We start from the raw sequence: 14,386 nt of genomic DNA on the forward strand, positions 1-14,386 counted from the left end.
AAACTGTCCCCCCTCCCCTCCTGTGTGTCCTACCCAGTATACATGCTGCAGTGCAGTTGCTGTTGGAGGTGAGAAGTGAGCAGGTAGGAGGACAGGCCTCCACCCTCCCAGCCTGGCAGTCTTCCTCTGTCACCAGCACCATGCCGTTCACACAGCCTGGACAACCAATCAGGGAACAGATAGATTACACACACTTTAAAATGCAGCAATGGAATAATGGATGGATGGATGGATGGATGGATTGATGGATGGATGGACAGACGGACGGATGGATTAATGGATGGATAGAGATACTTTAAAACCGAACAAAACTTAAAGAAGGAATTAAATTTAGCAGAAATATGAAAAGTGTAATTGTAAAAAAACACAAATACACCTCGCAAAAAAATATAAATAAAAACTTAGTGCAAAAAGATAGAAATTAAAACTGTAATAGTAACACCTACTAAATCCTCAAGCGAGGAGTATATATTCGAAAGACATGAGAATTGAGCAGGCACCTGTCTGTGTGCCTGTGTCCTTGGTGCAGGGATTGCTGTTGCAGCTCTGGCTCTGCAGGGTCATGCCCTCACAGCCTCTCCCAGCGTTCTTAGGAGGCGGAGCGGAGCAGCTTCTGTTCCTCTGCCTGACCCCACCTCCACACGCAGCATCACACTCTGACCACTGGGTCCACTCTGACCAATGACCGTCAACTACAGGAGGGGAGACAGGGGCCAATGAGACACCGCTGGCTTTGGACATACATAGGGGCCATTCTAGGATCAGAAATTTAGTGCCTGGCATCCTTCAAATCATTTATTTTTCACATAGTCTTGGACTATTTTGGTAGAAGAAACCTGGAATTGTGTATCTAGAAAGGCACAATTCTAAGAAACTTAAAAGTGTAGTCAGCGATCCTGGAAAAAGCTTGTTGTCAAACATTTTTTTTTTGTCAAAATCAGTGAATATCTCCTCATGATCGGCTACCTCTACGTACTGTGTGTGCACTGACAGAAAGTGATTTTGCCAAGTCTTCTCCAGAATCACTGACTCCACCTGCTGTAGCACAAAGCCATCACTAACTAGTAAAAAACATTTTCACTATTTTCTGAAAACAGCTCAGAATTAATGTATTTTCCAGAGGGTAGATGTCTAGATTCTGCTCTAGAGTTTAATCAGGCTGTGATTATCCTAGAGCAGAGCTCCTCATTTCACAATGGATTTTATACAGTAACGCCAAGCTCAAAAATTAAAATACTGCGTCAAACAGTGGACTTTTTTTTTCTTTCTTTCCTTTTTTCTACAATTAAACTTTTAAAAATATGCATCCTATTTACTATGAGGGTTTAGCTGGACAGACCTGGACATGCTCGAGGGAAACAGGAGCGACTGTCAAACTGAGCTCCTCCACAGGCCCCCCCAGGCAGAGCTTCTCTCAGGATGTCTCTCTGCCTGAACAAAGAGCCCAGACCACAGGACACACTGCACGCACTCCAGCCAGTCCACATAGACATGATGCAGTCCACTACAGCGGGGGAAAGGGGGAAAACAATGTTACAGAAACATCAATATTTCCTGGTTTGGTTCTGTCTCATTGCTACACCGGAGTATTGGGGTCTTGTTGAGGACAAAACAAATTGTTTGATTACAAATGATAAAATAATTATAATAAAGTCATACTTTGGAAGAAAAGTTGTCATTGTCTTTTATGAGAATAAAGATGTAGTTGAAGGCTGTTTGTTATTTGAGAGAAGATACATCGTCTTTCCCCCAGCACCGAAATGAGGAACATGTCAACTTTTTTTAAAGATATGGAAATATGCTTTTGGAAAATCAGCACCACAACGCTGCCATTAGACTGCTCTCTCCATCATTTTGTAGGTTACAGATAATACGTTTTCCTGAATTATGTTTTTCTCTAGTAAAAATACGCATATTTGAATTTCTATATAATACTCTGTAGTACATGAGCACTTTTGTAGGAGGGTCATATATCTTACCACAGTCTTTTTCATCCGATCCGTCCACACAGTCCCTATGCAGATCACACCTGCGGTCCAGGTGAACACACTCCCCGCTGGCACAGGAGAACTGCTTGTTAGAGCAGGGGCTGGGCAGAGGGGTGGCATGTGAAGTCACTGCTGGGCTGGCTGTGGTGCCTAACCAGACGTAGGGATACAGCAACATAACGTTATTCAGTTAACACCTGAGGTTTTCCAGGAATAGAACCTCAATTATTATTTATTTATTTTCAAAGGATATACAGTAATTGCCCTCATATTGTGCAATTCAAGACACAAGGCAATTCAAAGTGCTTAACAGGGGCATGAAAATGCATTTAAAAAAAGAAAAGAAAATATTGAAATTGCATTTAAGAGCTGATACAAATCAAAACAAAAACTGGCATACAAAATGTTAATTTTGTTTTGTAAAGTAATTTCATTTGAAAGATATTTAAAACAAGCGAATACAAAACTAGTGTGCCTCCTGGTTGTTGATGCATACCGCAGCGTTCTTCATCAGACCCGTCCAAACAGTCCCGTCTGCCGTCACACACCTGCCCCGAGTCCACGCAGCCAAATGACCTGCATGCAAACTGGCCCTGCACGCAAAGCACCCTGGGTAGCCCGCCATCATGGGGAGTTGTGGCGATCCACGGGGCTGTAAATAAAAATAAATTCAAGGTCAAAATAACTCTCCCAGTTCCTGTATGGTTGTACAATTCCTAGCAAAGAAATGTTGTGTCTCACACCTTTTGTGGTTTGCAGCCCAGGTTTTCCAGAGCGGGCGGTTGTGCTGAGATGCAGCCCGGGGCGACCTGTGCTGACCCCTGGGTAGCCGATGGTCCCATTGCCTGATCATTTCATTCAGGATAAGAAAAGGGATGAAACCAAAAGAAAATTAAAGAAAAAGTAATTATTGGGTTAAAATGTAACTACGTACAACATGTGAAAAGTAGATCTGATTAACAGCAGATACCTGTGCTTGAAGTAGTGGTCTGGAATCCGGGTATGCCACCATGGGATCTTGTACTATAGAGACCTGGGACACCTGTTGTACTGTCGCCATGGAAACCTGGTCTCCCTGCTGAGCTGGTCTGGTTCTGCAGCCCTGGAGTGCCTCTGGTTGGGGCCGTACCTGAAGAAGATGGGCATGGATGAAAGGAAAAGGGAATGCAATAAATTGTCAAATAAACTGTCCATTGCAAATAGTTTACAATAACTTATGTAGCAGACAATAATGTATTAACGGCTGATAATGTAATAAGTTGCCTATAACGTAATACAATTTTTGCCCATCGTGTAATAAGTTATTATATTATTTAAAACATCCTTTAAAACTGTAATAAGTGGATCCATTCATGTTATTATATACTACTCATATCACTTCATTTAAGTTTCATTTATTGGCTATAAAATATCAACCTTCGATGACATTTACCCTTACTATTGCAACCAGACAATATTATAATAACTTGACCACTCGAAAAGTAACCACGTTATTATTCCAGAAATGTTATTAGCTTTATGTCAAGTTTCTACATTATCGCTTTTATTACATTAAAAACTGAAAATGATAACGTTTAACGGCCGATGTCACATTATTGGCTGCTATACCATATAAGGAGACAAAAAAACAATGGCTAAGCCCTCACCACAGTTGATCTCATCAGAGTGGTCCTTGCAGTCTGGTCGACCGTCACACAGCACAGAGACAGACACACACTCTTCACTGTGCTGACATGCAAACTGGCCCGGCTCACAGCGATGCAGCGTCCTATTGCCACCACCAGAGGGAGACAGAGTCACACTGCTAGGGGTCACCAGCTCATCTACAAAGACAGGAGGGGGAGAGGTGACTTCAGATTAACACTGATGTCAAGTAGGGTTTGTATACAGCCCAGCACTAGTCCTGTAAATCACTTGTATTGGTTTGAAGTCCTCACCTCCTCTGCAGCCCAGGATCTCCACACGCAGGTAGAAGCTGGGTCTGAACTCCTTGGGGACGATGCGCAGGTAGCGAGCTCTGACCAGCCGGCCCAGCCAGCGGGTCACAGGGGTCCGCCCCACCATCCGCACCTCAAACACCTACACCACAGCCCACACATCAGCACATGCACTGACAACACTTTATCATAGGAGATTTTTTGTAAATACAGAAACCCCTTAAACACAGTGTGTAATATTTATATATTCTAGTGGTGAAAAATCCAGACTGCAACGCCCCCTTGCTAACACCACCCTTTGGAAGAATATACAGTAGATACGGTGGTTAGTCTTTCTACAGTATCAAGTGATGAGGTGGAGAGATGTATTTAGTTATTTATTTTATAGTCCTTCTTCATCGTCTTCCAACAGGTGCATTTCCCCAGGACTCCCACTCTATATAAAAAAACACGTAAGGCTGTTAAGTTTGTCCTTTCTGTGCTACTGTAGAAACATGATGGGGCAACATGGTGGCACATAGCACGCCCCATTCCTATGTAGAAAAAAAGGTAATACAATCCACTTTTATTTTCGATTATTACATTATATTTCTACAAGTCTGTTCTGAAGAAATACAAATAAATAGTACACACTGTACCTTTTAAATATGACTAAATGTAATAAAACGACTACATATACCTTAGCAGGGCTCCCAGGTTTCCCATCCTCTGTATAGTCTGTGAAGAGGCTGCTGTGCAGAGCAAAGGCCAGTTGGTATTTGGTGAGGTAACCCCACATGCGTTCGCTGCCCTGTGTCACCACTCCTGACACCCACGTGGGCTCCTTGAAGTCCACTTGGAAATACGGCTTGAGGTCTGTAGACATGGGGCTCCATCCAGGGTCCATGACCTGACTGCACAGAAGTTTATAGGCTTTGTTATTTTAAGTGTTTCATATTCTCCTTTCCCCCATAAAACTATCAGTATTACAAAATAAAAAGTTTTTAAGTGCAAACCATATCAAATGTTCGGGCTATTATATGCTTTTCATGGGCGACAACATATAGGTCAGATCACTCACACGTTGGGGACAATGTTTAGCCGTCCGGCGTCAGCGGGGTTGTTCTCGCGATATGAGGAGGAGGTCAGCTGACCATATCGAATTCTCCCATCCTCCAGTCCAAGGGGAGAGGAGCAGATGCCTTAAGAATACTAACAATTTGAATACAGTCCAAAGGAGCAGCTTTGCCAAACTGAAACAACTCAAGACACACTGAAGCATTTGGCCTGCAGCAATATTGGATTTATATAAATGAGAAATTAACACAGGTTGAGCTGTTGTTAAAACATAAATAGTCCACTCAACGGAGGAATCCATCAAAACTGCATTTTAAACTCACCGCGATGTCCGGGGCCACCGTCCTGTAAATACAATAGAAATTAAATGAAGCGTCCGTTATTTTGATATTAATCCGTGTGAACACATGCATTCTATAATTCTGTCTGCAAGCAGTAAATTCAGTAGACAAATTATTAGTAAACTTTTAGGGATGCAAAGTTATAAAAATAATATGTTTATAAAATGTATAATTTTGACTTTTTCCGCATCCAAAGTCAACAATAAGGAATCTTTCACCAAGATACTGCTTGTTCCTGTGCTATATAACACTAAAGCCCATTTTTCTTGAAGGTATCTACTTTAAGGGACCCAGTTTGAGTTGAGTGCTTCATATCTGCTAGAACCATTTCTCTTGAATTCAAAAGTATAAATGGAGGCATAAATACTAGTAGGATAGTGGAGTAAGAAAGTGTGTTCTTACCTGTGGTGTGACTGCAGGATGAGTGACAGCAGCCATGGATGGAGTCCTGAGAGGAGCAGGGGTGGGTGTGTACAGTCTGTAAAGTAGCACAGATTGGAGAGGAGAAATTATCTGAAATTATTATTGATTACAATCCCAATTCCGAAAAAGGTTTGGACGTTATGTAAAATGTGAATAAAACAGAATGTGATAATTTCCTAATAATTTTTGATGTGTATTCAATATAAAGTAGTACAAACGTATCATATGTATTTGTTATAATTGATTTTTGTAAATATAGAGTCACGGCCACCCCTCCCTATATGCAGGGTACGCAGAGCGCGTAGGGCACCAAGTTCCTACCCCCCCCCCCCCCCAAAAAATAAAAAATAAAATAATTTGTTATAATTTGTTTTATAATTTTTTTTTATTAAAAAGGAAAAAGAGATGATTGACCACAATCTGTGACACTAGTATCACACTAGGGAATGGGACTTTTTTTTTTCCTTTATAGATATCTTCATACATTTCTACCGGATTAATCTTCATATTGCCAGCACCTCCACTGTAATATGTTTTTGCCATTAATTGTATGTAGCCTATCTGTGGAGAAAATTCAGTGTACCTGACTGGATAGGGACAAGTGGGGGGCCCTTTAAGAGAGTGTGCCCAGGGGCCCATTATCTCATAATCCATCTATGATCCTATCACTCAATTCCTTTCCAAAGGCAGTTAGTAGGATACTAGGCAACTTTTTTCACAAGTTAAACTGTTCTTTCTGTTAGTAAATGCTGTTCGCAAAAACTCATCACTACAGAAGATGTGCCAAAAAGCAGTCGCAGAGATCTTGCAAGGGCAAAAAATGTCTGTGGTGTTTTATTAATTTTTTTAACATTTTGAAAGCAATATTATTTTCCAGTCTTGCCAAAACCTGCATGTACTTTCCAGCATTAATGTTGCCTTCATAGATATGCAAGTTACCCACTCCATAGTCACTAACCCACCCCCATACCATCACAAATGCTGGCTTTTCAACTTTGTATTGGTAACAATCTGGATGGTCCTTTTCCTCTGGAGCCCGGAGGACACTACATCCATGATTTACAAAACCAATTTGAAATGTAGACTCATCAGACCACAGCACACTTTTCCACTTTACTTCAGTCCATCTCAGATGAGCCCAGGCCCAGAGAAGTCTGCAGCATATCTGAAGTGTTCCATGGCCCATGTAATAATATACTTTATAAAAATCATGTCATTTTTTAATGCAGTGCCATCTGAGGTCATGGGCATTACATTTTAATTTTGGACCGTGCTCCTTACATGCAGAGATTTCTCCGGATTCTCTAAATCTTTTAATTATATTAAGGATTGTAGATCATGAAATCCTTAATGTATTGCATGAATGTAGATTTTAAACTGTTGGACTGTTTTCCTCTGCAGTTCTTCCCAAAGTGATGAGCCTCACCCCATTATTGCTTGTGAAGACTGAACCTTTACGGGATGCCCCTTTATATCCATTCATGATAATATCACCTGCTAACAGTTAACATGTTTATGTGAGTAATGTTCCACACAGGAATTTTTTTAACATTCTACAGCTTTGCCAATCTTTTAATGTCCCTGTCCCAACTTTTTTTAAATGTGTTGCAGGCATCACATTCACAATAAGCATATATTAACAAAAAACAATTAAATAGATAGGGTAAAACATAAAACATATTGCCTTTGAATTGTTTCAACTTGATTGTATGTGAAAAAGGATTAACATTCTGTTTTATATGCGTTTTACATAACGTCCAAACTTTTTCAGAATCGGGGTTGTACTTTGCAACACCAAGAAATGCTAAAAGAAGAGCTGGATAAACACAAATGAAGCAAAATGTATTGTCACAATTAGTTAGGCTAATATTAACACTGCTAATAATAAGAAATGCCCTCCACCTGTTTGCCTGGGTAGTGTTGTGGTGGGGATGGCAGCCTATTTCATCCTCTCCTTTAGGACAGTGAGGGATCCCATCACAGCGCTTCTCTGCCTGGATACAGCCCCCTGGTGGAGGGCAGGAGAACTGACCGGCTGGGCAGCTGCGTGGACTGGTGGTTGTAGAGGACTGCTGTGTACCTGCATGTAGGAAATGATTAGGGGTCACCAACACAGTGCCCGCGGGCACCAGGTAGCCCGCAAGGACCATATGAGGCGCCCGCAGGCCTGTTCTAAAAATAGCATAATAATCTGTTTCCCACCTTTTTTAAGTCATTGTTGATCATTATTGTGAGAAATCATTAACATGATCAGTGTCTTCACATAGATGAATATCATTAATCATTAATAATAATATATAACTAAAGGCAAACTGAGCAAATTTGTTATTTTAGAAGAGTGTATCAAACTGGGTGCCCTTCGTATGACTCGGTACCCATGAAGTAGCCCTCAGGTTCAAAAAGGTTGGTGACCCCTGACTATGTAAGAATGATTTTTACATTCAGTTTTGGGATGTGTGACTTATTTAGCTCATGAAAGACAACTTAAAAGGACCAGGAACAATTACAGAACAGAATATGGATAGTGTAAGCAAGTTTCCTTTCCACCATATCCCAGAAAGAAAACTAGAAATACGGTATATGGTATAAGGTCAGTGTGACGGTGACCTCACAACATGTAAGGTCGCAGTAACGTTGATTTTAATAATTAAGTTACGCATATCAGCAGCAGCAAAAGTATTAAGCTGGCGCTGCACAGCGTTGCGGTTTTATATTCGCTGTATTATGTAGGCAAGCTATAATAGGCTACTGTGCAGTAAACAGACTGTTGCTTCTTTTAAATGAGGAGAGAAAGACATTAAAGAGATCCTATTATACTACTTTTCTGGTCTTAATTTCTTGTTAAAAACTGCTATAGAGCAACCTGACACGAATCACATCACAAAAAACTATGTAGATTTTCGGGACACTCTTCCTCTTACCCTAGCCAGCACAGCAGTCTCTCTCTACACACTGCTTTGAGCTTCTCCGCCCCTCCCCCCCATGGACATATAAAGAAATGGACACCGTATTGAAACATGGCGCCCATTCATTCCTATGAAAGCTGCTCATTAGCGCAGGGAAGCCACAAGGAAGTGACTTTCTGCTTCATGGGAGCCTGGCACGCCCCTAAAGCATGACGTTACTCAGTGTAACGTTATAATATGTCCGTGCATTAAGCTAAGCGGGACGAGCACAGTTGCATTGTTTATCGGCCATGGAAGTATAAGTTACTTATCCCCGATGATTCTCTATATGTAATCTTTAAATTACACCCCGTCGTTGTAAAGTAATATAGTGATAAACGAAGATTCCTCCCGCCATTGGAGGCCGGGCCGGCCAAAGCAACGGTTGTTTCACTACGGCTAAAACTGAAAATAAAACGGCTATAAAACGCTTTCGGTGGCGATTTGAAAAGCGAAAACTTCCATTCTATTAGTACATGGTCTAAAGAAAAGTATGAGCCTTTGATTGATATCCAGAAAAAATTTAGCGGAGATACATTCTTGTTTGACTAAATTGTATTGGGAATGAATGGGGCTGGACCTGTATGATCTCCATTTTGATTTACGGACCCGTCCCAGACAGTGTAATGCAGTGCTTTTCAAATGGGGGGGGGGGGGGGCGCGGGCTGCCTTGATTTCCAACTGAAAAAAAAAAAAAAAAGTTTTTGTGTGCTAGCAAGCGCTATGTGTGCTTGTGTATGGTCATATCCGCGCGAAAGGCCGCGATTTGCAGTAAATAAATGTCCACATGTGTCTCCAAGTGTCTCTGTAGGTTATTTAAAAAGACACCAAGCAAGTAGACTAATAATAACGTTAATGAATTATTGGTTATCGCATGACAGAAGGCCTATTGGCCTATAATAATAAAAAAACACCACCTTAACTATGTTTACAGTTTAAAAATGTTTTGAATGAAATGCAAACCTCAGTGAATCATTTGCTCTTGTTTCTCTGTCCTGAGATTCACACAGACTGAGCAGTCTTGTTTAAATGTTACAAATTGAGCTAATAAACTGAACTTTGAATGTTTTTGCTGCAGAAGTTATCTCAGCTAATTTTTGTTATCTAATTTGATAATAAGGTGATTGTATGCAGAATGCTTGTGCCAGAAACTCATACAGTGGTTTTGTACAGATAAATAGATAAATATTGACAGGTTCTCAATAGTATTTCAATTTAGGGGGGGCGCGAAAACATTTCTGTCCCCTAAGGGGGGGCATGACAGAAAATAATTGAGAAGCACTGGTCTAATGCGTGTAATACCAGGCGTGGCCACCTGTCCATGCTGGCTGCTCGGAGAAGGCAGCGTCCTGGGGGCCTGCTCCCCCCCTGCTGCAAACCCCACTCCGTTGTGATTGGTTACCTTCCTTCCAGTAGCGGGACATTTCGAGTAGAGTCTAGCTGCAGCCCCGGAGAACAATAGAGACAGTGCGGAACGCGTCATAATCGGAGGCCACGCCCATCGTGGGGGAAAACAATACACAGCGCTCCATCCACTTTCTATTGAATGACACCCATATTCAGACAAGAGTCGTGGCTTTAAAGAAAGTAACGTTTTTTTGTTAAATGGATGTTTGATTAAGTTTTAATTACGTGTGTTTGCAGAAGACAGGTCTCCTTCAATACAAAGTGAATGGAACGCTGTTCAAAATGGTAAATGGACTTGACTTATATAGCGCTTTTCTAGCCGATTTTCTCAGCCCCAAAGCGCTTTACATATCTCTTACCACATTCACCCATTCATACACACACTCATACACCGATGGCAGTAGCTGCCATGCAAGGCGCTCTCTGAACCATCGGGAGCAATTTGAGGTTCAGTGTCTTGCCCAGGGACACTTTGACATGTGGCGGGTAGGCGGGGAATTGAACCTCCGACCCTGCACTCCAGAGGCAATCTTCCTACCCACTTCGCCACTGCCGCCCGAAAACATTGAACTGCCGTTCACATTGAACTGCCGAAAACATTGAACTGCCGTTCAATGTTTTCCCCCACGATGGGCGTGGCCTATTTCATGCACTGTCTCTATACTGAGTCGGGGCGGGAGTACTGAGTCGGGGCGGGAGTACTGTGTCGGGGCTAGTAGCCTATCGGTCTGCGGTCTTTTTTATTGTTTGACGTGACCTTCTCAAGATGGCCGCCGCGGTGTTCCGTTAGCCGAGTGGAGCTAGCGCCGTGGCTAATCTAATGTTCTATCTATATTCTAACCTCTCCCTGTCCCCTTGCCCTAACCATAACCACCCAGCTGTGATGCGTGAACATAATCTAATGTTCTCTATATATATTATAACCTCTCCCTATCCCCTTGCCCTAACCCTAACCACCCAGCTGTGATGCCTGAACTTAATTGCCAAAACAATATAATTTGTCTAAATAACGTTCGAAATGTATTTGTATTTTCTTCCGCCCCGACTCAGTACTCCCGCCCCGACTCAGTATTGTTCTCCGGGGCTGCAGCTGGATACTACTGTATGTGGATCTGTTCAGTGGCACAGTCGTTAAAAAACTCCCGTTAATAAAATTATAAATAATGAGATAGGCATACATGCAATAGGTTCATTCATCTGAATGTAGAGCATGTTCGCGATGTGTAAGGTGGCCGTAATATGAACAGCACAAGGGCTGAGAACTATGCTACTGATAAAAGATCGATCAAACGTAAAATCATCAGGAAATGATAAAAACATCCCGATGGAGATTTCTATGGAGTGATTTTGCTTCAAAATGTACAGGGTCGCGTTGTGACAGTGACACTCTCTTAAAATTTCTTCGTAAAATTGTCGACACAATCTGTTCCGCCTCTCTGTATAAAGCCCCTATCTCACTGGGCTGCGACTGTTTGCAACCAGTTGGAGACACAAAATTGCGACAAAATATGCCAATTTGCGACAATTTTCACTTGCAGTCTCACTGAGTTGCTACTTACGACACGTTTGCGAATGTCCTTGCCGGGAGGTCGCATTTATGTCTCACGAACGTCTGGCGAGTGTCGCACGAACAGAATGTCAGTCTCATTTTTGTCTCAAAGCAGTCGCAATTTAGTTTCATATGTCGCCAAACACTCGCCAAACCCTCGCAAAGTTGTCTCACACTTCTCGCACTTTCTGACTCGCGGAGACTAAATTGAGAAGGGTTTGCGACACACCTGCGACGACTCTGAGACTATTTTGAGACTGATTTGTCGCACACTTTTTTTGAACATGTTCAAAATTCATGCGACAAGACTGCGCGGCTCTGCGACTCATGCGAGGAAATTGAGACCTCCGCGAACGTTTGGAGACAGTTTAGAGACTCGTTTGCGAATGCAGTCTCCAACTTGTCGCAAACAGTCGCAGCCCAGTGAGATAGGGGCTTAAATGCGGCTGCTTGTTGATGCGGAACAGTGTGACGTTCCATAGCTTACGTTCTAAACATGCGACCATGTAAGCAGTTGAAGGACGATAGATAGTTTAGCAATATCATATAAGGAGTAATGTAAATGTTTAACATGAATCACGGCAACACAATGTCCCGTAAAAATCACCAAAGAAAAGGAACGGCGGTTAACCTGTCTGATTATAAGGTCCGCTGCTCAATCCAAACCCCCACTCTTAATTTTTCAGAGTTTATGAGTGCATTTCTGCCCGGGGGAACGTATTCAATGAAGTGGCAAAGCTAGGCCCAACGGCTGTGCATTTGTCTGAGGTGAGTAGCATGAACTGAAATTTGTCTTGGTAAATAAACACGACAGTTGGTATTTAACGTTAGGCCTATATTGTTTAGACATAAACAGGAGTTGAGTCAACTAAACAGCGAGTTGAATAGCAAATGGGACATACGATATCTGAGTGTGTATTTGTTACAAAAGCAAGAAACAGTGAAAGTATCCTATTGCCCACAGACAATCTTATATTATTCCTCAAAGTCACAAAGTGATTGGATAAACTATCATTTTGACCTGTCCAGGTGAGCTGAATAAATTAAATATAGGCTACATATTTTTGTATTTAATTAATAAGAAGGCAAACCCTTATTAGCATATGTGTCTATGTCAATTCCTATGATCAGTTCTTTTTTGGTTTCTGATTAACTGAAGATAATGTATCTTTGTTTATGTTGCAGGTACATGTCAACTCATACAGATCAATCGCCTTCAGTTCCAGGGTGGGGTTCTGCACTGTGGCGAAGATTGTAAAGAGTGTATGTGAGGCCATATGGCAGTGTATGGCAAACTCCTATTTTCAGCCTTGATCTTCTTCCCACAAGTGTTGTTGTAGATGCACTCCTCGCCATCAACCCCAAGAAGTACATGGGAGAGGACGATTTGGACCCGTTTTCAATCAAGCTTTCTACACATATAATATCAAAACAAATTACCCATATTTTTAATCTTTCGATCTCCTAAGGAATAGTTCCTAAAATTTGGAAAAAAGCTCACGTAATTCCTTTACATAAAGGTGGTGACAAAAATAATCTTAATAACTACAGGCCAATTTCCAAACTCCCATGCCTCGCAAAAATTCTAGAATCACTTATTAATAATCAGTTAAAAACATTTCTAACTAGTGCTTCCATTTTGAGCCCATTCCAATCTGGTTTTAGGGCAGGTCACAGTACTGTCTCTGCTGTGACTTTGGTTGTTGACAACATTGTTACAGCATTAGACAAGAAAAAGCACTGTGCAGCACTTTTTATTGATCTTTCAAAGGCCTTTGATACTGTTGACCACCATTTGCTTTTACAGAGGCTGCATGACATTGGCTTTGATCATTCTGCATGTAGCTGGTTTAGGGATTATCTCTCTGATAGACAGCAGTCAGTTAAACTGGGAAGATACCAATCTGAGTTTTTAACTGTTACAAATGGTGTCCCACAGGGCTCAATTTTAGGTCCAGTTCTTTTCACAATTTATATAAATAACATTGTTTCATCGCTAAAAAACTGTCACGCCCATCTATACGCTGACGACACAGTACTGTATTGCATTTCCGATTCGGTGCACCAATCTATTCAGAACCTACAAAGCTCTTTTAACACCCTGCAGGACTGTCTAGTGAACCTCAGGCTTGTTCTAAATACAGACAAAACCAAATATATGTGTTTCTCCAGAGCAAGAACTACAACTTTTAATGATTTTAATATTTTTACAAAGAATGGATTTTTAATTGAAAGAGTCACAGAGTACAAATATCTCGGCATCTGGTTAGATGATAAACTCACTTTTAATTTCCATATAAAAAATCTTGTTTGTCGACTACGACAAAAAATTGGCTATTTTTATAGGAACAAAACCACCTTCCCTTTATTTAGTAGGAAAAGGATTATTGAGGCAGTTTTCATGTCTGTCCTTGATTACGGTGATGTGGTCTACCGGCATGCATCACATTCATGTCTTAAACTCCTGGACTCTGTTTTTCACTCTGCTTTAAGGTTCATCACAGGAGATGCTTATGACACACACCATTGTCTTTTATATGAAAAGGTTGGGTGGTCCTCCCTTAAAGAGAGACGTGACGCACATTGGCACATTTTTATTTACAAAGCCTTGACCGGGAAGCTTCCTCGTTATTTAACAGAAATGCTGCAAATTTCAGATTTTATCAGGCTTTATCAGACCCGCTCCACTGACATGCTTATGCTTTATGTCCCACAAGCCCGGTCTGAGCTGGGAAAGACA

General features: G+C 41.5%; 1 protein-coding gene across 1 annotated transcript in view; it reads right to left on the reverse strand.

The window, feature by feature from the left end:
• Positions 1-14,386, reverse strand: part of sspo (SCO-spondin) — a gene marked incomplete at both ends in the record, with an annotated part of 166,175 nt that overhangs the window by 70,145 nt on the left and 81,644 nt on the right. Inside the window, 14 exons of the mRNA XM_080049909.1 lie at positions 34-156; positions 501-692; positions 1,340-1,504; positions 1,980-2,138; positions 2,485-2,640; positions 2,732-2,809; positions 2,959-3,117; positions 3,635-3,811; positions 3,926-4,067; positions 4,605-4,818; positions 4,986-5,106; positions 5,305-5,326; positions 5,737-5,800; positions 7,648-7,825. Coding sequence (XP_079906035.1) covers positions 34-156; positions 501-692; positions 1,340-1,504; positions 1,980-2,138; positions 2,485-2,640; positions 2,732-2,809; positions 2,959-3,117; positions 3,635-3,811; positions 3,926-4,067; positions 4,605-4,818; positions 4,986-5,106; positions 5,305-5,326; positions 5,737-5,800; positions 7,648-7,825 — 1,950 coding nt within the window. The remainder of the gene's footprint in view (positions 1-33; positions 157-500; positions 693-1,339; positions 1,505-1,979; positions 2,139-2,484; positions 2,641-2,731; positions 2,810-2,958; positions 3,118-3,634; positions 3,812-3,925; positions 4,068-4,604; positions 4,819-4,985; positions 5,107-5,304; positions 5,327-5,736; positions 5,801-7,647; positions 7,826-14,386) is intronic.

Source organism: Ammodytes marinus (assembly GCF_949987685.1).
Source record: "Ammodytes marinus genome assembly, chromosome: 21".
In the NCBI taxonomy this organism is placed as follows: domain Eukaryota; kingdom Metazoa; phylum Chordata; class Actinopteri; order Uranoscopiformes; family Ammodytidae; genus Ammodytes; species Ammodytes marinus.